Here is a 24,637-nt window from a genome sequence, read left to right on the forward strand (position 1 = left end):
TCTAGGGTGATGAGGTGGAGAGAAAAATTCAAGAGCTGTGTTTGAGGTGGCAGGTGGTCTGTGTCCAATATGCTACATCTTAGTGAAATAACTCTGCATAAAAAACAGCAAAAAAATAACACAGCCATCAGTGTCATCCTACAGATTAGGAGCTTAACAAATCGGGGCAGTAGGCCTATAGAAACTAGTTGCTGGGGAACATAAATAGGAGATTGCTCTTGCAGGCATATCCAGTGTGTGGACTGCCTGCAGGAATTCTGCTTGTCCACTATGGAAACAGAATGCAAAATGGTCCTTTGGTCTCATCTATCCAGCAGGGCTCCTCTTATGTTACATTATCAAACTGCTTTTGGAGAAAAAGATGTAACTGAATACAAAATTTAAAGTACAGCAAAAGCTAAAACAGAAGCACTAAAAAAATGTCAAGTTTAAACAGCAATTTAAGACCATAATTTTTTTCTTTTAAAACTGCAGATTAATTAGGCACCAGGTCTGAGTGCCTCTTGCAGTTTTTCTTCTTCAGATTTGGTCAGTAAAATTTGGCCCCACAGCTCTATTTTTAAGCATAGCGTCTGTGGTATCAAGATTACAGATGGCACAAAACCACGCTTTTATTTCAGCAGAACACTCTATTTGATAAGGGCTATAAACACATTTTGTGATGTACAGCCCAGCTGTACAACAGGACAAAACACAGAGTTAGGTTATTGACCCAGTGTAACTTAGAATTTTCTGTGCTAAGGAGCAGCAGCTCTCTGTGACTTCAGACTGGAGTCTTCCCCACCCGGAGATGCCAGAGATGGAATCTAGAAGCTTTGGCATGCAAAGCATGAGCTCTTCAAATGAGCTACAGCCCTTTCCCACTTATAGGAAGAGTTGTTGGACTTCAACTTCCATCAGCCCCAGATGGTTTGCCCAATAGCCAGGGATGGTGGTAGTTGTAGTCGAACAACACCAGGAGGGTCACAGGTTCTCCCATCCCTCCCTCAATAGACATTTGGAGAAACATCTTTGACTACAAGAGAGGTTTCACAGTGGAATCAGCTATCTAGAGGGGTGGTTGGCTCTCCCCCACTGGAGATCTTTAAGCAGAGATTGTTGAGGATGCTCAAACCATGGGATTTCTTCCACCAATAAGAGACTTGGTCTCTAGCCCAACTCCATGGGTAGGTGTTCAACTAAGTTTTATTCAAAGTAGACTGATTAGGCTGAACTTAGTTGTGTTCAGTAATTTCAATGGGTCTGCTATGGGTAAAACTTAGCTCAATTGCCACCTTATGATTCTATGACCATTGTGTGCTGGTATCATAAGGACTGAGCTTAAATCTACAAGCCAAACACATTGGGGGGGGGAATGTACCACTTGATTTCTGTGGGGCAATTTAATGATAGCCAACACTACTGTGGTGTTGATGTGAAGAGAACAGTCTTTGTCTTTCAAAGGAAATCCCTGTTCAAATATACAACCTATTATGAACAACAACTTTCACTTACAGCTGTTAAAACCTAAAAGAAAGAACTAACATGCTTGTTGAGGCAGCCACCACACAAACTCCTAATGAAGACTTACTACTTTACAAAATAAAATGTACCAAAATAAATTGGTTCAGGATGTGGGCACAAAGAGAACATATAAATGTGGTATTAGTTTCCCAAACAAGATTTTAAAAAAACACTCTATTGCACACAGAGACTATTTGCAAAGATGGTACTGCATAGACTCAAATAAGCTAGTAGATCCAAACCCAGAAAAAAGGTTCTTTTCTCCCTCAATGCAGCCAAATTGATAACAATGACATTTGGAGAGTGACTGCATTTTGAAAAAAATGTATCATAAGATACATATATTCAGAGTTCAATTATATAATCATAGTCCGCTTTTGAAACTAAGGAGAGAAAGAAACATTATGTACTTAACTATAATTTCTCTTCTTAAGATTCCTGCATGGAGATGATAATGATAAAAGCTCTTTCTCAGAAATGCCTTATATAAAAAGTAATGATATCAAAATAAGCTGATCTCAAAATACCAGGAATCTGACTAGAAAAAACTAATTCACCTTTTTATCAGATACCAATTCTGTTGTATGAAATAAGACTACTCATTTTGTGACAGACGTGGTGTTTATTTCACATTAGATTTTGTGGACTCCTTTATGTTACATTTTCTAGCACAGTGGAATGTACTACAATTTAACTTCTGCTGAAATAACAGCTATGTAACTCACTTCTCACAAATTTGTGGTGATCCTGCATATTGAGGTTACTGCATTTGTGTGTCAAACAGCAAAACAGTTGATGACAACACAGCCTTCCAAAATAGCAACAATTCAAAGTATCGCCTAGTCCCGGAAAGGCAGATTATTTAGTACATTTAACTACGTGGGCTAAACTAATATAAACTATTATATGAAATCTATGCAGCATCATGGACAAAAGGTGGCAGTCATGAGCAATGATTTTAACGAGCTGCATTTTCTTCCACTAGGCCATGTCAGTTGGGAGTACCTTATATTCATCATAATCTTTTTCATCTAGTAAATTCATTTTGTCCAGTTCTACTAATTGTCCTGGAGTTGGTTCATCTGGCCAAGGCATTTCAATCTCAGCTTGCTCATAAATCGGTTTTCCTTTTAAGAATAGCTCTTTCCAATCACGCATCAGCTTTATTGGGATTAAGCTGAGGAAATAAAGCAAATATAGATATATATATATTAATAAATCTGTGGTCAGATTGATTAAAGCATGCTTTCTAAGAATTACATGGATCAATAGCAACACAAAATAAGCAATGCAAAAAAAAGAAGAAATTAAGACATGAACTACTCAATTCAATGTGGCTCCCATGTATTACCAAGCCAAAGTGAACATGCACAAGCATGTATTGACACACTTCACTCCTCTTTTAGTTTTCCTGCTGCCAATGCTTCCTGGAGCTTTGGCTTAGCATTTCATGTGAATCTAGGCTCATGGTCTGCCTTTCACAGACAAACCAGGAGTGGCAGCAAGCCAAGAACAAACCTTGACTATAGCTCATGGTTTGTCTGGAGCAAGACAAACTACAAGCGCAGGTTTAGATGTAATGCTAAACTAAACCAAAGTGCTCTCTGTGGCTAGGAATGCTTCTTACCAGTTCTGTCTGGTTTGCCAGTTCCTAGAAAGGAGCACATGTGTTGATAACCTAGATTACTACAAAAAAGATCTATGTGGGGCTGCCCTTAGGCCTGGTTTGGAAGCTCTGGTTGGTGCAGAATGCAGAAGCAAAAGTGCTGATGGGGTAACATGGTTGACATGAGACACCATTGTGGAAACATCTGCACTGGCTCAACTGCAGCCAAGCAAGATTCAACGCCTTTCATTTAGGACTTTTAATTAATTTAAGCCCCGAACAACTTAGGGTCTCTTACAGACTGCATGAACCATTATATCCCACCTAGATCACTGAGATCATCTGCAGGAGCGTCATTCACTGTCCCCCAAATTGGCGAGACTCATTTGACAGCAACAAGAAACTGAGCCTCTAGTGTAATTGGCCTGGTCTTCTGGAAGACTCTGCCAATAAAGTTTCAGCAGGAACCTTCTATTTAAACTTTAAAGCACCTGTTGAAAACTTTCCTATGCTGCCATTCTTACACTGACAATGAACATACTATCATTCTGCAACAGCTGATTTTAAAATGTGTATATGGTTTTTATTGTATGGTTCAATGTATGTCTGTGGGAAACCTCTGTGATATGTACATTTTTTAAAATAAATTAATTAATAGGAGATAAACTTGCAAAATACGCAGATGGCTTTCTCCTTACATCCAAACTATTAAGAGAAACATGAACTGCATAACAAAGAAAAAGCAAATCACAAAGTTACAAATATACTCGTTTCTTACATAATTAAATGTACAGGTTTTTTTTCTTTTTTAAAAATTAAATGACTAATGATATCACCTAGGTCAATGATGGCGAACCTGTAGCCCTCCAGATGTTACTGGACTCAAACTCCCATCTGCCCCAGTCAGCTTGGCCAATGGTGAGGGATGGTGGGAGATGAAGTCCAAAAGGATCTGGAGGGCCACAGCTTACCCATCCTGAATTAGCAAGTGTTTGGACTTGGTTGCAGATTGTTCTGCCTGTGGCTTCTTGGCTGCTTTACTGTCCAAACTATTGGGGCTCCTAATGAAGAAAGATCTATTTCTGCAGCTTTGGAATGAGTGTCGAACATTTACAATCCCCAGTTCAGGGGGGGTAAAGCAAGTCAAGTCCCGCCAGAATAAAACAACTTACTTGTTTGTCAGCGTTCGGTATTCTCCTATTTTAGTTGATAAGTCAATGATTTGCTCAACCATTTCCCAACAAATTAAATAGTGCTTCTTATAGCGATCTTCAGCTCTTTTGGCAGCAAGCATTGCATGTAGCTGTTTTTCTTTGATGGCCTGTTCCTCCTGCTCAATTTTCTCTTGCTTTGCAAGAGCCTAAAAGGAGTTGGACAAAAAAAGTAAGCAGAATGTCATCCAAATTTCATGATCCCTGACCACAGTCCAAAATCCATGTAATCTCACATGACTTCCTTCCACTGCAAAAGTTTTCTCTCTTAATGCCTAATTTTCAGTGGTGCGGGTTTGAGCTTACTTTATCACCGTGAGATGGCCAAGAGTGGTGTGCATTTGTGACTAGCCGAGCGGGGCTGGATTGCTGACCTGTTTTTCCATTACTGCACATGGCTGCCAATCACTATTAGGGAGAAGGGGAGGGGCAAGCCAATAGGGAGCTCAGGGAGAAGGCTGCACAGTGATGACTAGAAGCCAACACATACAAACACAGCACTGCTATGTGCACTCTGTAAATTAGCCGTAACCCTTACATGGGACAAATCTCCACCTGGCAGCACAAGATGAATGCATTCACATCCACAATGCATACCATTCTCAGCGCTTTCAAGCTGCATTAGAATGCAACCAAACCTAACACTTAGTATGCATATATGCTACAACAGCTCATGCTCGCCCAAAGGATAAATAAAATACATTATTATTATTATTATTATTATTATTATTATTATTATTATTATTTTGTTCTGGCCTTGCATCCTCTAATTCTGGCAGTAGATTAAGAAAATAATGTTCTGTCCAGGCTTACAAAGTTGCTTCCTAGCCTAAGCGAAACTGGTATATTGGAGGAGTTGATAACCTTCCGCTTCCACCCAGTACTAAGATTCAGCCATTTTCTGTGTCCTTCTATTCTGCTGATTACGTGGGTTTCTTTGGCAACAAGTTGGAGCCCTTTAACCATATACCTCCAAAGCAGCTTGAAGGCAAATTCAAGTTGGAATAAATGCAATTGTGAATGTAAGAGACAAGACAGACCAAGGGCTTTCTTTAAAAGAAGATGACGATGGAGGAGGAAATAATGAATGTTTACCTCCTCTCTGTCAAGAGCTTCTTGGAATTCTTTGAGCCGTCTCTCCTCAAACTGCTTTTCTCTGTAAATCCTGTTCTGCCACATCACTTCTTTCTCATGCCGCACATGCAGCAGTTGCACAGCGATCCTCCGCTCTTGCTGGGATTGTCTCATTAGCCGGTTGATGAGCTGCTCTTCTCTATATGCCTCCTGAAATAAAATTAAAAGACAACCTACGATAGTATGCTTAACTACTTCCACCCCTTGCTATGTATGAAAAAAGCAAAAGAACAAACTGAAAATCCATGGTAGGGCCTAAATTCACTTACTTGCGAGTTTACTCAGTTGAACTGAGTGGGACCTGCTTCCAAGTAATCACACATAACTTTGCACTGCACATTAGATTACTCCCTGCTAAGTGTTAAGGAGGAGCCCCTGCATGTACAGTCTGAAAACTGCTAAAACTGCTGCCCCTTGAAATTTCAGCGTTGTGTCAGCTTTTTCTTGCTACCATTTTGCTTAACATCAAGCCTGATGAGGAGCTCTGAAGAACAAGGCTTGTTTGCAGTTTTGGTTGGACTCCATAAAAACTATGGCTGTCAAGGGTGCTTCCCAGTCAAAGGAATACACGCAGCAGACAGTTAACTCTTTATTGTCAAATACCGTGTAACACTTAGCTTTGCTTCTACAGCTCTAGATGCTTACACACACTATTCCAGGTTTGCGCTTTATGGAGCAGTTGCAGCAACAGGGGGCCAGTCCTCATCTACCAGCTTGTGTATCTTCCCCTGACAGGCTGCGCACAAGCAGCCAGAGACTATGCCTGCATGTAAACTTCCTCTGCTCATCCCTTTTCAATCCCCTCTTGGTTCTGGGAGACAGTGGAGCAGGAGAGGGTGGGGAAGCACCCAGCCCTTTACTTGCCTGGTCTCCCTCTCCCTCCTCTTCTGATGCATCCTGTGCTCCACCCTGCAGCTCTGAAGCTTCCCCTCCTTCCAACTTTTGCCTCTTGGCTGGTACAGTTCCCCGCAAATCACTGACCCCCACTCCCAAGTCAGACTCCAGCCCCCTTTTCTGGTGCACACTTGTCAGTGTCCCGCCAGTCCCTGAAATTGCCAAACTACAGATTTCCCTCCACTAATGGGCCTCACCATGATAGTTGTGTATCTTAGCACAAATGGATTGTTCCTTTGTCAGTGTATATCCCAAAAATCTGAGAAAGCAGTACATCTAACTCACTTCTTGTGCTTCATGGGCTATTAGCTGCTCCCTTAACATCTTCCGCCGTCTTTTCTCCCGTTGTTCGCGGGCAAAGGTATCCTCCTCAAGACGTTTCTGAATTTTCCTGATATATTCGTCATCTGAGTAGGTGTTCAACAAGTCAGTGATGGCTGGAGTTGTATCCAGTTCCTGTGTATGCATTACCGAATGCACCATGCTAAAAATAATAATTGGGGGCATCAGGTGTTATATAAATATCTATGTAAGGCACAAAGGAACTGCCACCAATCTGTCTCATCAAATGTTGTGACTATTGTCAATGATTTTCACAGTGCCGTCAATCCTTGCACAGAGCTTTGCAGTTACATGGTGTGTGTGTGTGGAATCAGAGCATTTCAGGAAGCGCCTTTCCACTTTTGCAGCTTCAGCCTCCTATGGCTCTCCAGGGCCATCTTGCCCCCATGATACCTTGCTCTGAGGAAGCATTCTATGTCACAGATGTGGTGCCCTTCTTCAGAGGGGAGGCACTTTGAGGTGAGAATACCCAGGAGACCTATAGGAGTGCTACATTCACTTAGTGATGGTGGCAGAAACTGTTTAAAGAAAGGAGAAGCATCTGTTTTTTTACTTACATGCTTCTATCTTTCTCCAAAGTCTTTAGAGCTTTAAAGTTCTGGGAGCCTGGATTCTCTCCATTTTACTTCCCTACCACCCTTTTGAAAGTGCTAAAAGGAGAACATTCAACAAAAAGGAGGCAGCTGCTTTCCCATGGTGCTCAAGTGTGAAACTAGATGCGATGCTAATCATGTGTCTGGCCTTTACATGCTTGTTTTTTTGTTTACTATGTAGGGATGTGCTGGGTGCTAGGGGTGAGGGCACACAGTCCAGATTGGAACAAACATGAAGTCGGTGGGTAGGTGATGGAGGGAAGAGAGGGTATTTAGCTCTTTGACTGTTTGATACAGTTTGTGGCTTTTATAGATGATTCAGGGTTTTTTATTTTATTTACATTTTAATTGTTTAATTCTTTTTGGAAATTGTCCTGGGAATATGACCGAAGGGCAGTATATAAAAAAGATTAGCATAGCACCCCTATGATCCATTTGCTGCACTTGAACCTGTATAGAACCTGAACTGCTGGCGCATAAAATCTATTGGCAGAGCAGCTTTTTAAAAAGTATCTTTGGGGGAAAGGTACTTACTGTTGAAGTTCAGGATAAATCATCACTAAGGGATGATACTGAAAATGGTTCAGACTTCCAAATGGAAGAGAGGGGTAGGATTAGGCAATGAAAGTGGATAGAGTGATCCAACGGAGCACACATTGTATGATAATAATTATTATTATTTATTATTTATACCCCGCCCATCTGGCTGGGTTTCCCCGCCACTCTGGGCGGCTTCCAACAAATACCCAAATACATTAAAATATCACAGATTAAAAACTTCCCTAAACAGGGCTGCCTTTAGGTGTTTTCTAAATGTCAGGTAGTTGTTTATCTCCTTGACCTCCGATGGGAGAGCATTCCACAGGGCGGGCGCCACTACCGAGAAGGCCCTCTGCCTGGTTCCCTGTAGCTTTGCTTCTCGCAGTGAGGGAACCGCCAGAAAGCCCTCGGCGCTGGATCTCAGTGGACTGGACAATGGTGATGGAGACACTCCTTCAGGTATACTGCACCGAGGCCGTTTAGGGCTTCAAAGGTCAGCACCAACACTTTGATTTGTGTTCGGAAACATACTGGGAGCCAATGTAGGTCTTTCAGGACCGATGTTATATGGTCTCGGCGGCTGCTCCCAGTCACCAGTCTAGCTGCTGCACTCTGGATTAGCTGTAGTTTCCGGGTCACCTTCAAAGGTAGCCCCACATAGAGCGCATTGCAGTAGTTCAAGCGGGAGATAACTAGAGCATGCACCACTCTGGCGAGACAGTCCGTGGGCAGGTAGGGTCTCAGCCACGTACCAGATGGAGCTGGTAGACAGCTGCCCTGGATGCAGAACTGACCTGCACCTCCATGGACAGCTGTGAGTCCAAAATGACTCCCAGGCTGAGCACCTAGTCCTTCAGGGGCACAGTTACCCCATTCAGGACCAAGGAGTCCTCCACACCAGCCCGCCCCGTCCCCCCAAAACAGTACTTCTGTCTTGTCAGGATTCAACCTCAATCAATTAGCCGCCATCCATCATCCAACCGCCTATAGGCACTCACACAGGGCCTTCACTGGTTCTGATTTAAAGGAGAGGTAGAGCTGGGTATCATCATGGGATAAAAGGACAGGTCGTCTTATGGATCAGTAAATGCTTAAATAACAGGAATTAAAGAGCAGGTTCTCACAGTTGATGGATTTAACAGCTGAGGTCTCTTAGTGTTCAGTATTGGTCTCTGGAGTAAGGGGTGAGCAATTAAGTGACTACCTTTGTTCATAATAATAAATTGCTCAGGGTGACAAGAACAGAAAAGGATTGCAGAGAGCTCAAGAAGGTTCTCTCCTATGGGGTGGTCAGTAAAATGCCAAATGCAATTTACTGTAAGCAAGTGTAATGTGATGTACATTGGGACAAACGGTCCTAACTTCACATACTGTATATCCTAGTGGGGTCTGAACTGGTGGGAGATTGGCCACGAAGAAAATACTGGGATCATGGTGAAAATGGTAATTGAAAATGGTGAACCAGTGTGTGGCAGCTGTGAAAGATGCAAATTCCACATTGGTGACCAATAGGAAAAGAACTGAAAATAACATTGCCAATTATAGTTAGTGCACTTGGAATACAGTTCGGGTCAACACACCTCAAAAAAGAATATTGTTGAGCTGGAAAAGGTTCAGAAAATGACAACCAAAATTATCATGAAGCTAGAACAACTCCCCTATGAGAAAGAAAACAGCAATTGGGAGTTTTAATTCACAAAAAAGGCAAGTAAGGGGGAACATGGTAGAGAGGTATAGCAGGATATCTGGGGTGGAGAAAGTGGACAGAAAGGTTTTCATTTGAAGTCCTACAATTGCTTTAGGAACCCCAAGATACTCTGGAGTGGAAATATATACCAAGATTCTTAAACTGTATATATCACTCCAATAGCACATGAAAAAGCATTTGTATAATAAGCCGCAAGTCAATATAAAGTACTTCCAACAAAAAATTAAAACGAAGAAGGCAATGTTTCCAGCAAGCAGAATTTAATGTCAGTGCAGTAACTTCCAACCCATTTTATCTGCCCATCTGCATGACAAGCTATTTGCCTAGAAAGAATGCTTATTAACCAGGTGACTGGCAGCTTCAAGACTGGGAGACCCTCACTTGCTTCAGTTTCCACGTGGAACAGCAAGTCTACCCAGAAGTCACTTGTTCCAAACATTACCTCTCAGTGAGCCTGGCAGGAGGCATGCCACTCTCTTTCTTCATCTGCTTTTCAAACTTCTTAATTTCTGCATAGGTCATCTGAAAAACAAGCAGGCACACCTGAATCTCCTTCCTTTTGTTCAATACCCTGCAACACAGGGGAAGCATCTTCTTCAGCTCAAAGGCCACACACCCTCACAGATAACCTGCCAGGGTCCCCAAGCCCTTTCCCAAGAGCTATTCTACCAGAATTCCACTTACACAGACATAACATTAAGCAGACTTTGTTTCCAAGTGGAGGCATTTGGGATGCAGTGCCAGAGCAATCAATAATTAGTGCAATCCCTGCCAATGATTTTTAAATTTCCAGTTCTAAAAGTTCAGAACTTACCTCTGCTTCCTTCCTCCTCCTCATAATCTTTTGGTCTTCAATTGCCTTGACGGAGCGTTGCAGTATTGGTTTGGGAATCTGGATAATTGCTGCATGAATTTTAGCCATTATTTCATGCTGCCTTCGATTTTCTACCATTTTCTAAATATCCAATGAGAAGGTAATGAGATATTTAAAACTGGCTACCGACTGTTAAGTAAGTATTAATTACCCACAAAGCACTATCATTTTAGAGTCACTTTCTGCCCACACAAAGGTCGCAAACATATTACAAAATTGGGAGGAGTAAATAATGGGAGCTTTTTTGTTTTTTAAAAAAAACAAAGCAAAAAGAAAATGAGATATTATGAAGTTAAAGGGCTTGTAATCACTATAAACAGCATCTCAAATACGTTTGCCATTTCTTACTGTTTGGCATTTGTTACATGTTGGACCCCTGGATGGTTAAGTCCAGTCAAAGGCGACTATAGGGTTGTGACATTCATCTCGCTTTCAGGCCGAGGGAGTCGGTTTTTGTCCACAAACAGATTTCTGGGTCATGTGGCCAGCATGACTAAACCACTTCTGGTGCAACAAAACACTGTTCACCTTCCCACCACAGTTTACCTTCCCACCACAGCGGTACCTATTTATCTGCCTGCACTGGTGTGCTTTCGAACTGTTAGGTTGGCAGGAGCTGGGACAGAGCAACAGGAGCTCTCCCCGTCATGGGGATTCAAACCGCTGACCTTCTGATCGGCAAGCCCAAGAGGCTCAGTGGTTTAGACCACAGTGCCACCCGCGTCCCTATTTGTTACATAAGAACATAGGAAACTCCCTTATACGGAATCAGACCATTGGTCTATCCAGCTCAGTACTGTCTGCACTGACTGGCAATGGCTCTCCAGGGTTTCAAGCAGGAGTCTCTCCCAGCCCCACCTGGAGATGCTGGGAATGGAGCCCTGGACCTTCTGAATGCAAAGCAGATGTTCTACCTAGGGCCATGCCCAGGGGTGGCTTCTCTGCAAGCAAATGATGGGCTGCAGGGTGGTGCAAGTCACACAGAGCCCTGCCTCCTGTTTGTCAAGACTATGATAGGACATCCTACCATGTCACACAGGAGGAACTTGCTGCTGGATGTGGGATGGCACATTCCTCACAACCTACATGGTTTTCACACTTGGTGGCAGTATGAAGCATCCTCAGGCAATCACCAGGGCCTGAGTGCCCCAGTGGGTTCCTAGTCCTAACACAGGGCCCTCCATTAGCTAGCAGCTACTCTGTACCCCTCGGTTGAGCCAGCTTGGAGAAAACTGAAAATGGTGGCTCCAAGCTGCCCTTAATAATGGCAGTTATACCTCCACAAGGGGCCCCACAAGCTAGCACTTTGGCACGTGCCCCCTCAAAACCTGGTGCCGGTCCTATTTACTTTAATAATCACAGAGTAACAAGCTGAACAGCTACAGTGGCACCTTGGCTTACGAACGACTCGACAACCGAATTTTTCGACTTACAAATGGGGGTAATGGCCGTGCGCTTACGAATGTCTCGACATCCGGAAAAAACCCGCGGCGGTTTTAGATAGGGATTTTTCGACTTACGAATTTTTAGATAGGGTTGCTTCGACGTACGAATTTTTCCGTTTCCAATGCATTCCTAAGGGAAATCGCGCTTCCAATGGCGTTTTTCGACTTACAGATTTTTTGACTTACGAAGGTGCCTTCGGAACGGATTAAATTCGTAGGTTGAGGCACCACTGTATAATGAATTGAAAAGTAGTCTGCTACCTCATGCAAGTGTGACTCAGCATAAGTTGAAAAATTGTTATTTATAAAAACACCTTTTTAAATTTCCCATAGAAACTGCAGCTAAATAACATGATTTATCACAGCAGGATTCATTTTCTAATGTTCAGAGTCAAGCTTCAGGCTAAAACCTATTTCAGGAATTGTGAAATGTTGTATTAGAAATAACCTCCTTTGCCAGTCTTCAAAGTAGCAGGGGTGAGGGTGGAGCGACTGTAAGCCTAAACCCAATTGCTTTGTACTGGTGTCTTATTCCAAATGATGATGCCCAAGATCAAACTGTTATTGAGGCATATTGTTAAGGAAACGATTCAAATAAAATGTGAATGGGCAAAGAGTTTTTGCATGGGTGTGCAAAGCTTGATTTAAAAAACACCCAAATTCAGGAAGAAGACGTATGCCTAGAAGCAACTTTCCACACTCGCAACCACTGCAGATATGTATCTCCACCCCACTGGTCATTTGTGCCCCATTAAACTGACTGGATGTGTCTTTTGATGCCCAAAGAGATTCATATCCCCACTCAGGGCAATCAGTTGTTCCATATGAGGAACATAAATGGATTTCAAACAAAAATGCAATGCAATGGAATTCAGTACTATAACATTTTGCTTCTTTTGCAAAAATGGCAACAGACCACATTTTTGACTTCCCACTGAAGTCTCCCTACAGCCACTGCCAATGTGATTGCCAAAAAGCTTTAGTACAAATTTATCCAGGAAATGCTGGCCTTGGGTGGAAAATGGGTTGCCCACCCCTACTCTGGAGTCAGTTGCTTTAATGTGTTCTGCATGAGACTGCTATTGAAGGCAAAATGGAAGGCTGCAGCTTGCGTCCCTCCTAGTGGGAGGCAATAACCTATTCAGCCAGCTTTGCAAGAACTGTATTAGTTGCCAATTTGCTGCCAGGCTAAATGCAAGGCACTGGTGCTTGCTATTAAAGCCCCCTGCAGTCTAGGATTCACATACTTCAAAAGCAACCTGAATCCCACTGCCAAGCACTGGAATGACACTCCAGCATCACCTTCAGCGATATACAAATGAAACTAAGGGATCATCCACACTTTTACTTGTCCTGTGCCTGGAAAGCATAGGTCCAAGCGGTTTTATGCTTGTCCCGTACTTTCTAGGCACAGGTCCCATTGGTTTTGCCTTTACCCCACTATTTCCCCCCAGAAAACCCACTCTTTAGTGCTAAATCGGAACAAACAGCAATCCTCCGAAACCCCAATTGCTGTTTGCTCCGATTCAGCGCTATACTACAGGTTTTGTGGGGCAAACGGAACCTGTTCTAGCTGAATTTAAAAAAACCCACTACCATTTATTTCCATTAGCTTTCTATTATACATACAACACAATCCTCATTTACTTAGAAATAATTCCCATTGTGTTCAATGCGGCTGGTGGGAAAATTCATAGGCTTAAGCATAAAACAATGCACATTTCCTGCAACGTTGAGGTTTTTATATATAAAAAAATTAAATAGGCTTCTCACATTTTCAAATTGTTGAACAATTTTTTCCGCCTGAATTTTCTTTGCTTGCTGTTGCTCCACAAATTGCATCCGAGCTACCTTACTTTCGAGGTCCTTGGCTTTGCTGTGAAAGTTGTCTGAAATCTGCTGGAGTGTCAAGTCTACCTGACGCGGCACTAGAGATTTAAGGCGCTGAAATGAGAAGATTTTCCAAAAGATTTGAAGAAATCTTTATATTCCGCATTGAGTCATAGTAAAGTCCTTATACTTAGACAGACCTTTTTCTCCATCTAACCAAACATTGCCTACTCTAACTGTCAGCAGATCTCCAAGCTCTCAGGCAAAGAAAAGTTCTTCACAGCCCCTCCTGCCAGCTTCTTTTAACTAGAGATACTAGGGCCTGGTATTACATGCAAAGCATATGCTCTACCTCTGAGTCCTGGTCAAATTAGGACAGTTTTTTTACATGTCTGAAACATAGTTTATCTTAGCCTAGTTTTGGATAACTCACAGCTATAGGGATGAGTGAATCCATTGATTTCAGTTTCTCCTTTTTCCAAACTTTAGTTCTCCACATTTCCACATCAGTTTGCATTTTTTTTAATAAAAAAGGGAGGGGCTTGTGAAAATTCATCAGCATCTTAGTGTGAATTTCTCCGAATATATGCATGTTTGTATGCAATTTCCCCAAATGTACACATTTGCCATAATAAAACACCTTTTAGTATGTGCAGTTAATATATGCATTTTTAATACACAGTCTACATTAATATCTGCAATTTTTTTTACACATTACTTTGCCCAAGAACTGTGCTGCAAAAATTCAGAGGAGTGCAATTTTTAAAGGATGGCTGAATCTCCACATTGTTTAAGAAAGTGTGAACTGAGTAGGTTTGCCTTTAAATGTGAATCGAGTCAAATTTCTCTCCTATCCCTAACACCATTTGATGTACTTCATAGTTTTGCAGAGCTAGCAATGTCCAGATTAACAGCATCCACTGCCAGCCAATATGGTTGAAGCATTGTGGTTTATAATCTGCATAACTAAAGGTGGTGATTTCTGCTAAATCAGCGAAACTGCTAAGTCATACTCTTTTTTAACTGGCAGCTATGGTGATGACAATATTGGAAAAAATTAACTGTGCTTGGAAATATTTGCTGCTTCTCAGTGACAGTTGTGTGACATTTTGACATCTTAGATGACAATATGAATTAGAAGGAAATTTCATGCCATCAGCATAATGTGCTGTTAAGGAATGTGAAGAAGACGACAGCCTTGATGCCCAAACATACATGGAATCATGACATTATAGAGCTGTTTTGGAAAGCAAGCACAGGAATGCATCAGGGCGCACATACTCTAGGTGGAGAAGAAATAAGGGTTCCAGTTACGCTTAGATTATTGTAATCCGCAATTTACATTTTATGTAAGGTTACCTACATAAGTAATTAAATTGATACAGAAGATGGGAAATTCCATCTTCCAGATACAGTTCCTGTTCAATATAAAAGGTGCTTCACAGATTCATTTTCACTCTCTGCTTGCTCCCTGTTCAACTCTGCTTTGCATGCTTTTGCCCAGCTGCAGACCTGGATGAGTAGCTATTCCAAAATGTGAATATGTGAGAGAATTTAGAAATTCCATTTCACAACTAGTTGGGCTAGAGGAAGTTAGAAGGTGGCCAAATCCTTAGGACATTTTAAAGCTATTTTTCTAAAAGTATTATATTGCTATATTGCATTACATTGATTTATTTTGTTCCTATTTCCTCATATCACTATTAGCTATATGAAGATTATAATATTCCTCCAACGAAGCACTGTACACCAACAAACAGACTGATTTGTTTCAGATACAAGCCTAGTTTTTATCTGTTTTTCTGGGATGCTATTGAGCAAATGATTAGAGAATTCAATTAATGCTGGTGCATTGACCAGGAATGAGTGATTAAGTAAGCACTGATTGCTGATCAGTGCTTCTGCTTATCTACTAGCTGAGGCTACACACACAACTAAAGCTGCTGGATCAGGTTAGAAACCCTGAGCACTACACCTGTTTGTGGACATGGCTCCAGAGAGGGGCACATGCATGAATGCCTGCTTCTACACATGAATTCTCCCTTGCTGGATCAAGGCTACATTCTTTCAGAAAGCTTTGTAAACTATCCATCAATCTGATGAAAGTATCTGATAAATTATTGTTTAGTGAAGCAGCCCAGCTCAACGTAAATGAAATACCTCATGAAGCAAAACCAGGGTGCATAAAAGCCAATGGTTTTTTTTTTAAAAAAAATCAGATTTTTTCATTTAAATTGGATTTTTTAAATTTAAATTGATTTTTTTTATTTAAATTGGATTTTTAAAATAAAATGCTTTTGGAGGAAAAAAATCTTTCTAAAGATAGTTTTTTAAAAATTTAAGTTACATTACAGTCCAAAGGCCATCAGGAAATAAGGATTTGTTTTGTTTTTCATGTGTGCTGGAAATCAGTCTAAGTTTTTGGTTTTTAAAAAATGTTTAACCACATCAGTTAACAAACATGGAGACATACGGTATGCTATAATGTTATTGTTTTAGTTTAAAAAATTGTTTAAATTGTTATTAAGGAATGATTACTTTTCTCCTTCCAATAAAGTACAGCAGAAAAGTTGTCCAAATAAACTTACTAAACCTCACAATAATTTCATAATTATCTGTCTATGTATTTCTAATAGTATAACCAAATCAGTAATTTTTGACATAACTGTAAAAACAACTCTGAACATTTATTATTCCAAAAATGAAACATTAATCTGGTTGTAAATATTAAGATTATACCAGCAAGAATGCCTTTCTGTAAAAAAATGATTTAAATAAAGTCTTACTGACTAGTGATTTAAATCATGATTTAAATTGATTTGATTTAAATCAAATCCACCCTGAGCAAAACTAAATCAAAGAGAAGGTTTCCAAGTGAAAAGGAATGCCAGCCCCCTCAGTGTAGTTTTGGCCTGAAATATCTAGCTAATTTATTCTTGCCCTTATGGTAGTACAGGCAGCTTATACAGAGTGAGGATGTATGTGTGAGGATGGAACGTATGTTCTGAAAGATTTACAGCTCTGATCTCCTTATTTAGCCTTCTGGGCCTTTTGCCCAGTTTCAGCTTGCCAGGATAGAAACCAGGAATGAATGGCCAAAGCTACCGTATTTGTTGTAAGACTGAAAATGCAAGGAACTATGCAGATACCTGATGGGACACTGCGAAGCAAAGAGATCAGAGAGTTCTTAAAGTGGCTATTAGTTTGGTGAAATCCAATTTAAAGTAACCTCTAGAGCAATATGTGTCTTGCAAGTGGTGCTGGACTACAGCTCCCATCAATTAAGTCACCGCATCCATTACACAGAGATTCAGTAGATGGAACAGAAATTTAGTTTACAGGAATTCTATTTTGATCTCTCATGTCATGGGTATATATCTAAAAGGTATAGTCACATGTGATGTTCTGCTTCTCTATTGGGAAAGAGAAGCTCAACAAGCTCACCTCTCGATACATTTCAGTTCCCACGCTCTTAAGCTTTGCGGGAGCTGAAGGTCTCATTGCATCCATGGCAACTCCAGTGAGTCCTGCTTTTTTCTTTTTCTCTAGAGCCACATACAATTGATAGATCAGTTTGGTGGCAGCTCCATGCTGCTCTGTCATGATGTTTCGGGCCACATTCTGGTCAAACTGCACACCCAGGAGTTGAAGGGTGGGCTCCATGCGAGAAAAGTTGTTAAGTTTCGCACTGGCAAGCCTGAAAACACAAACAGACTCTGCAATTACATAAGGTTCTGTTTCCTTCGAAATGTGAAAATTCCCAAAAACTGATCCCAAAGCCCAGCATTCTTCAATAAGCATGTTCATTTACAGAGAGATAGAGCTAAACAAAATTATCATTAGGAACAGATCAAAATGTTTGGGTGACCACATTTTGCAACCTCAAGATTTTGAGCATATGAAACTGCCTTGTACTGAATCAAACTATTGGTCCATTTATAGGGTAATCCAATTTTGTCTACTCAGATGTAAGTCCTACTGAATCAAATGAGGCTTGCTCCCAGGTAAGTGGGATTATGGTTGCAGCCTTACCCCAACATTAATTATTCTGGCCACCATTCTCCAAGGTCTAAGGCAGAGATGTGGCCTAACCCTGATACATTAAACACTGGAGATACCTGAGTTGGAGCCCAGGACCTTCTACATGGAAAGAATGCACTCACTGAGCTATGGAACCAATCCCAGTTTCTTATCGCATCTATCTGGGTTTTGATAAGCTTTCTTGGGAGCATGGAAATCACCATTCAACAAGTATATATAGCAGCCACATGGGGAAGTGCTGGATGAAACATGTAAACATATGTAAACATACATCCCTCCTCTCCTTTTCCAAGTGGGAAATGTAGTTGCCTAGGACAGTTGGCCAAACATCATTAGTCCCCTTTTAGCAATAAACAATATCCCTATTCAGGCATTCATTTCTGAATGCATGAAGGAGCCAGCAGAAATATGCTCCTCTACACTAAACCACCTCTACACTAAAGTGTATGGCAGAAGCATACCTTCCCATCTCCAGAATTGGAAACTCTATGTGCATTGATGGCATTGAGATTGAGTCACTCACATGTCAGCTAGGAGGCACATGTTGTCATCAAGGGGGAGGGGCTAACCCATGCATACCTGCAGACCCCCATATGCCTTCAGTATTCCTAAACTGAGTTGGGAGGGATGGACTGCATTTTACACCAGCTGTCATCTTAATCTATTTGGACTGTCATCGGCAATCAGGGTTGTTAGGCAGATATCTAAGTCTTATGTCAAACATCCATGGTCCCTTGCCCCTCCTGGTCCTTCTCCTTTCTGCCACTGCCTGCTTTCTAGCTATCTTCACGTAAGCAAGCAGAGGCAGGAACATGGAGGAGCAACAACCCTGGCTCTCCCTCTTGTATTGAGCAGTGATGCAGATTGGTCCCAGAGGGAGAAAGCTAATGAATCATCAGTGGCAACAAGCAAGGAGGTAGGATTCCCCCTACTGAGGGCATCTTGCTTAAGCCCCCTACCCCAGGACTTGGAGCCACCACTTAACCTACTATGTTAACCATTTGATGTTGTGTATATACCATCTACTAACCTGCTTTGTGAAAACTGAGCAAAGTCATCCTGGAGTTCAAACTTGTTGAGAAGTTCTCCGATGAGGTAACCTGAAGAAAACTCACTGGCAAAAGACTCCATTTCTGGTTTATTTTTAAAGAGAAAAAGGAAAGGTTTTGTCCCCCCATTTGTTCAGACCTAAGGGCTGATTCATACGTTACCACTGTGAAGTGCAAGTAACTTTCCTGCAACTTCCTCCCATGCAGTTTCAGTAACATCCAGATCAGAAGCGGCTAACTGGTGCCCCTCAATATGTTGCTGAGCTACAACTACCATCTTCCCTGACCATTGACCATGCTGGATGGGGACATATCAGAGTTGGAGTCCAACAACACCTGGAGGTCCACAGGTTTCCCACCTCTGATCTACACAGAGAAGTCAACATTGCCTTTTCTCAGGCCATGTTTCAGCTAGCATGGGATGAAACCACGTGATCCACCTCACCAAGGTGCTTCCTCCATTTCAATCAGGCCTGTATCTGCATGACCCACCAAATCTATTAACCACACATTGTGGCCTGTGAAGCACTCAATGACACCCCCCCTTTTTACAAGCCCAGGCAGGCAGCATAAATGATAGGGTAGTTATCAACCCCCGATGGGTCACTGACTTGGTGTACCACAGCTTGCACAGATATGCTCTGGGCATTACTGACACTTGTGCAGGCCTGCTCCAGAAGCATTAATGCATGAATTGGCCCTAATGAAACAAATTTTAAAAATGAAGAGTTGCACACAACTAAGTCATATTCAGCATGTGTTTGTGGGAGGGGGCTCATTGGTTTGTTTTTGTTTTATTGTGTACTGTATTTTGTGTTCTCATTTTGTATTTTTATGTTGTAAACCACCCTGTGATCTTCAGATGAAGGGTGGTATACAAATTTAATAAATAATAATAAATAAAATATACCGGTACTCACTCAAGCCAATTGACTTAAGTCACATCCAATTATTTCAATGGCTCCACTTTGAGTATTATTTAGTTGGCTTCAACCTACAGTAAATTATTAAAATAGCAGCAGTTCTCTATTGCCTCTTCTAACTTAAAAGTAAAGGTAAAGGGACCCCTGACCATTAGGTCCAGTCGTGACTGACTCTGGGGTTGCGGCACTCATCTCACGTTATTGGCTGAGGGAGCCAGTGTACAGCTTTCAGGTCATGTAGCCAGCATGACAAAGCCGCTTCTGGCGAACCAGAGCAGCACACGGAAATGCAGTTTACCTTCCTGCTGTAGTGGTACTTATTTATCTACTTGCACTTTGACGTGCTTTCGAACTGCTACCGTAGGTTGGGAAGAGCTGGGACCGAGCAACGGGAGCTCACCCTGTTGCGGGGATTCGAACTGCCAACCTTCTGATCGGCAAGACCTAGACTCTGTGGTTTAACCCACAGCACCACCCATGTCCCCAACTTAAAAGTAAGCTGGAATAATTTCTTAAATTCTCTGTGTTTCAAGATGCTTCTTCTTCTGGGAAGAGTAAGACGACCCTAATTTGCAATATGAAGAAGCCTCGAGATACAATGGTAATTTGAGAGTTTATAATTGCCTCTCCCACAACCTAAAGAGCTCTAGAAATCTGGTAGTTCAGCTTCTCATTAGGGGCATTTCATCTCTCTGTGTGGATGATACTCTTCTCTGGAGGAAAGGCATTTGTAGATGAAATAGTAGGAACAACGGGATAAACATATATCTACAAGGACTGTCTGTACTCCAGAGTCCTTATTAATTGAGGAAATTCAACATATTTGTGTCCCTTGAAACTGCAGAAGAGTCTCCGGTGATAAAAATCATTGCCATGTGGGAGCTTTAGAGGTGTGTTGTGTAACTCAGAATGAACACCATGCATGAAAGGTGTTTCACTTAAGAAGCCTCCACTTCAGAAAGTGTGCAAAATGTACATACACAATTCTGCTATCTTAAGGCGTTAAGCGAGGCCTACTCAAAATTCTGAGCCACTAAGGCAAATGCAGCTCACAAGGCATTTGAGAAACAACCCACTGCTTTTCTAGGACTGCCAAAAATGTGGAGGTAGTAATGTAAAGCATTAGGCAGGTCACAAAACACAAGGTTATTTGGGAAGCTGCTACCTATTAAAAAAAAGATTTATGAGTTTGGATCAATTAGAACTGATTCAATCAATAAGAAGCACGTTGATTTGCACATGAATAAACTGAAAAAGAAAACACATTTGCAACTTATTTTTTGATAATGCTTGCATGCGTCACAGCAGGCGCTCTCAGGGGAAGAGGCATTCCTTTGTGTATGAGCAAAGGGAAGATAACACCTGCTACCCACAGTTTTTGTAAGACTGCACTAAAATAACTAAATAAGATTTTTCAAGCTATCTTCTGCCCGATAAGTCAATCAAAAGGTTCTTGAACCAAATAACTGACTGAAGGTTGCAGCCTTCTTTATTTTGAACAGACCGCTCAGGAGTGTAGGATTGCCAACCTAGAGAAAAGGTCCAAGGCAACGAGGAAAGAAATAGCCCCTGCTCCTCCTCCCACCCTGCTGCTCTGCCTTTCCCAACTTGCCATGGAAGCAGGAGGATGGATGACAAGAGGGGAAGCAGTGGGAGATAGATGAGCAAAAGCAGATACAACCTTCTAGGAACCTGTTAATAGTATGATTTGCAGTGATGGGAAACCCATGGCACTCCAGATTTATTGGAGTCCAACTCCCATCAGCTGATGGGAATTGCAGCAACATCTGGAGGGCCACAGGTCCCCCCATGCCTAGGTTAGAAAATAGTCCCCCCCTCAAATATGGTGCCATATAGGGTCTCTAGTTCTTTTAACAAAACCACACTGAGGCCATGATATGTCTTTTTGCACATATGAGCAAATGGTCATTATGTGTGGAAAACACCAGACATTCTGTCCATGCAACCCAATATACAATTCAGGAGCGGGGCTTTCCTGTGCTGCATCATAGTTACATGCAAACAAGGGAACTTCTGTACGTCTTGTCTGGTGTTACAAGTTCGAATTAGGAGAAGCTGCTTGTTGACATATTACAATTCTTACTACTCTCCATAAAGTATTACTGTCATTTCACTTTTAACCAAAGCCTGGTCTCTCTTGATTTCATTGCATTTTTTACAAATGTATCATATCTAAAAACAAATTCCTCTTATCATTCCAGACTCCCAGAATTGATACAAATACTCACAAAACATTTCAAAATTCCCAAAGTTTCAAGACCCCAGTTTCAAAATCAAGGAAGACAACCAAGCTGCATGGAATCCCTCCAAGTGCCATACAGGTTATTAGTTATTAATATTGATACTTAATATTACTGCCTCCCCTGGTTAAACCCAACCCACTCCCACCAACCCTCCTAGGGCATTTGGGACTCTAGCACAGTTATTAACATCAGTAATAACTTTTTTTGTTACTTGGGTGAAAGTTATTTCCAACAACAGAACAGCTGCTCCTTGTGCGAGTCCTCCTGGTACCTATTTTTCAATGATGGAAAAATAAGAACTACTAATGCAAGCACTTTAAACTTAAAGCAGTTTGATCATACTGTCTGTTTTGAATGGGCTCATGTATTTAAATTTGCTGCATTAGTTTGCATGCTGCATTAGTCTTTTGTTGTTGTTATTGAAGTACTTTTGTTTGTTTGTTTCTTACTACTCTGCTGCCTGCCCTGGGTATATATAAATACCCACACAGCATCTGTAAGAATGCAATGGTTTAGTTTAGTGCGACAGTGCTGAAACTTTGTAACTTCCTGCCTATTGACACCAAACAGGCACCTTCACTGTACTGTATGCTTTTTGCTGCCTGCCAAAGACATTTTTATTTATACATGTCTACCCAAATGTTTAGGAATCTGGTGTGAGTTTTATTTCATTTTAGTCTATCCTATGCATGTTTTTTTAATTGCGCCTGTCATTTTAGGGAAGTTTTTAATGTGTGACATTTTAATGTATTTTAATCTTTGTTGGAAGCTGCCCAATGTGGCTGGGGAAACCAAAGAATACAGTGTTTCTCATATTATAAGACACGTCTTATATTTATTTTTTCCTCAAAAAAACACACTATGGCTTATTTTCAAGGGATGTCTTATTTTTTTCCTCCTCCTCCTGCCGCGGCCGGCATTGCTGCTGCGCCTATCACTATGTCTTATTTTCGGGGTATGGCTTATATTCCTTGAATGCTTAAAAATCCTGCTATAGCTTATTTTATGGGTATGTCTTAAAATATGAGAAACAGGGTATATTATTATTATTATTATTTCCCCTTTTTAATGCTAATTGGTATTTTTTTTATTGACAATGCTATTGTTTTATCTCTCCTGTAAACCACTTGGAGGTTTCCACCCACCCACCCCCTAATCAAGTGGTGTGCAGATTCCATGAAACAGATAAGTAGAATCTACATTAACCAGGGGTAGCTCAGCCGTTAGCACATGAGACTCCCATCTCAGGGTTGTGGGTTCGAGCCCCACATTGGGAATTACATTAGGGTGGCAAGCATGGGCGTACCCAGGATCAAAACTAGGGGGGGGCAAGGGGAGGGGCCAAGGCACGGAAGGGCAGGGGCCACAAAGTGGGTGGGAACGGCAAACTCGCGCTCCGCCGGGCTGTGCCCCTCCCTAGAAGCAGGGCTGGTGGGTGGAGGCGGAGCCCAGCCCAGCGGAGCGCGAGTTCAGCGTTCCCGCCCACCGCGCCGCGCTCTCTGGTTCCCCGCCGCGCTTGGCCTTGCCTGAGGGCGCGCCGGGGAGCTGGAGGGAGGGTGCGGCGCGGCGCGGCGGGAATGGCGAACTCGCGCTCCGCCGGGCTGTGCTCCGCCTCTGCCCACCAGCCCTGCTTCTAGAGTAGGGCAGCTGCCCTAACTTGCCCCGTGGTGGGTACGCCCTTGGTGGCAAGGCGTTAATGTCATGTTTAGGGGCAAACTCCTGCATTGCAGCGAGTCGGACGAGATGACCCGCGTGGCTCCCCTTCTATGAAATGTGATGTCTGTGGGGGAAGCAAATGAATCAGTAGCAAACCGTGCTCCTGAGCATGTGCAAAGCGCCATTCCTCTCACGAGGGGCTAAATAACAAGAGGAAGAAGAAAAGTCTCCACGCGTGTAGGGTTTGGAGGAATATCTGGTTTACAGGGCGGGGGGAAGGGCGATGTTCCCTCAGGCGAGCCGAAACGAAGCGTCTGCCTGCCTGAGAGGGGCGCCCCACACCTGAGCTCCACACCTCCGGGGGCTTCCTCGCCCGCCCGCCCGCCGCCTTAACCCTGCAAAGAGGCTCCCGCACTCACTCACTGTCCGCGAGAGCTTCACTTCTCTGTTCAGCCAATCGCACAGGATGTCCGTCATGGCTGCGAGCGGTGCCGGCTCCTCGCCCGACTGGGCTCGAGGCCGCCTCGAGCGCAGCTCCGCGTCCCGTCACCATGGCGACCCACTCGGCGGGGGAGGAGGCGCCGGGAGGAACGAGGGCGCGCGCGTGCGCAGCGGGGTGGGGTGGGGAAAGGTTTCTCCCTCAAGTCGCTTAGCGGCGCCGAAAACATTTCCCGCCAACCCGCTGTTTAAAGGGATGAGCCTTTGGCCCGAGAGCGCATGCGCGATTTGATGGCATGTGTTGCGCGAGGACGGGACGAGTGAGGCTCCATGATTTATTTAGGTACTTTAATTTCGAGTGCGGTGGGGTCAGTCCTGGAGCACGAATTGCTTTTGCGTATATCTATTATAATTTATATTTATATTATACTGTATATATATTGTTGTGAGAATTTTAAGGTCACACACACACACACACACACACATATATGTATGTATGTATGTATGTATGTATGTATGTATATATAATAAATGTTCATAAATGTACCAAGCAAACACGTACAGGAAAACAGTCCTGAAACCATTT

At 42.4% G+C, this 24,637-nt stretch overlaps 1 protein-coding gene across 3 annotated transcripts in view; it reads right to left on the bottom strand.

The window, feature by feature from the left end:
- Positions 1–24,158, bottom strand: part of SPEF2 (sperm flagellar 2) — a 104,272-nt gene extending 80,114 nt beyond the window's left edge. For all 3 annotated transcript variants that reach the window (XM_060280326.1, XM_060280325.1, XM_060280324.1), the window contains exons 1-10: positions 24,033–24,158; positions 18,752–18,854; positions 17,125–17,377; positions 13,624–13,794; positions 10,346–10,486; positions 9,974–10,053; positions 6,634–6,832; positions 5,416–5,604; positions 4,282–4,469; positions 2,509–2,680 (exon numbers count right to left, since the gene is read on the bottom strand). In XM_060280326.1, coding sequence (XP_060136309.1) covers positions 2,509–2,680; positions 4,282–4,469; positions 5,416–5,604; positions 6,634–6,832; positions 9,974–10,053; positions 10,346–10,486; positions 13,624–13,794; positions 17,125–17,377; positions 18,752–18,854; positions 24,033–24,090 — 1,554 coding nt within the window. In that variant the 5' untranslated portion in view covers positions 24,091–24,158. The remainder of the gene's footprint in view (positions 1–2,508; positions 2,681–4,281; positions 4,470–5,415; positions 5,605–6,633; positions 6,833–9,973; positions 10,054–10,345; positions 10,487–13,623; positions 13,795–17,124; positions 17,378–18,751; positions 18,855–24,032) is intronic.
- Between the last annotated feature and the right edge of the window lie 479 nt (positions 24,159–24,637).

This window comes from Zootoca vivipara, chromosome 11 (genome assembly GCF_963506605.1).
Source record: "Zootoca vivipara chromosome 11, rZooViv1.1, whole genome shotgun sequence".
Taxonomy (NCBI): domain Eukaryota; kingdom Metazoa; phylum Chordata; class Lepidosauria; order Squamata; family Lacertidae; genus Zootoca; species Zootoca vivipara.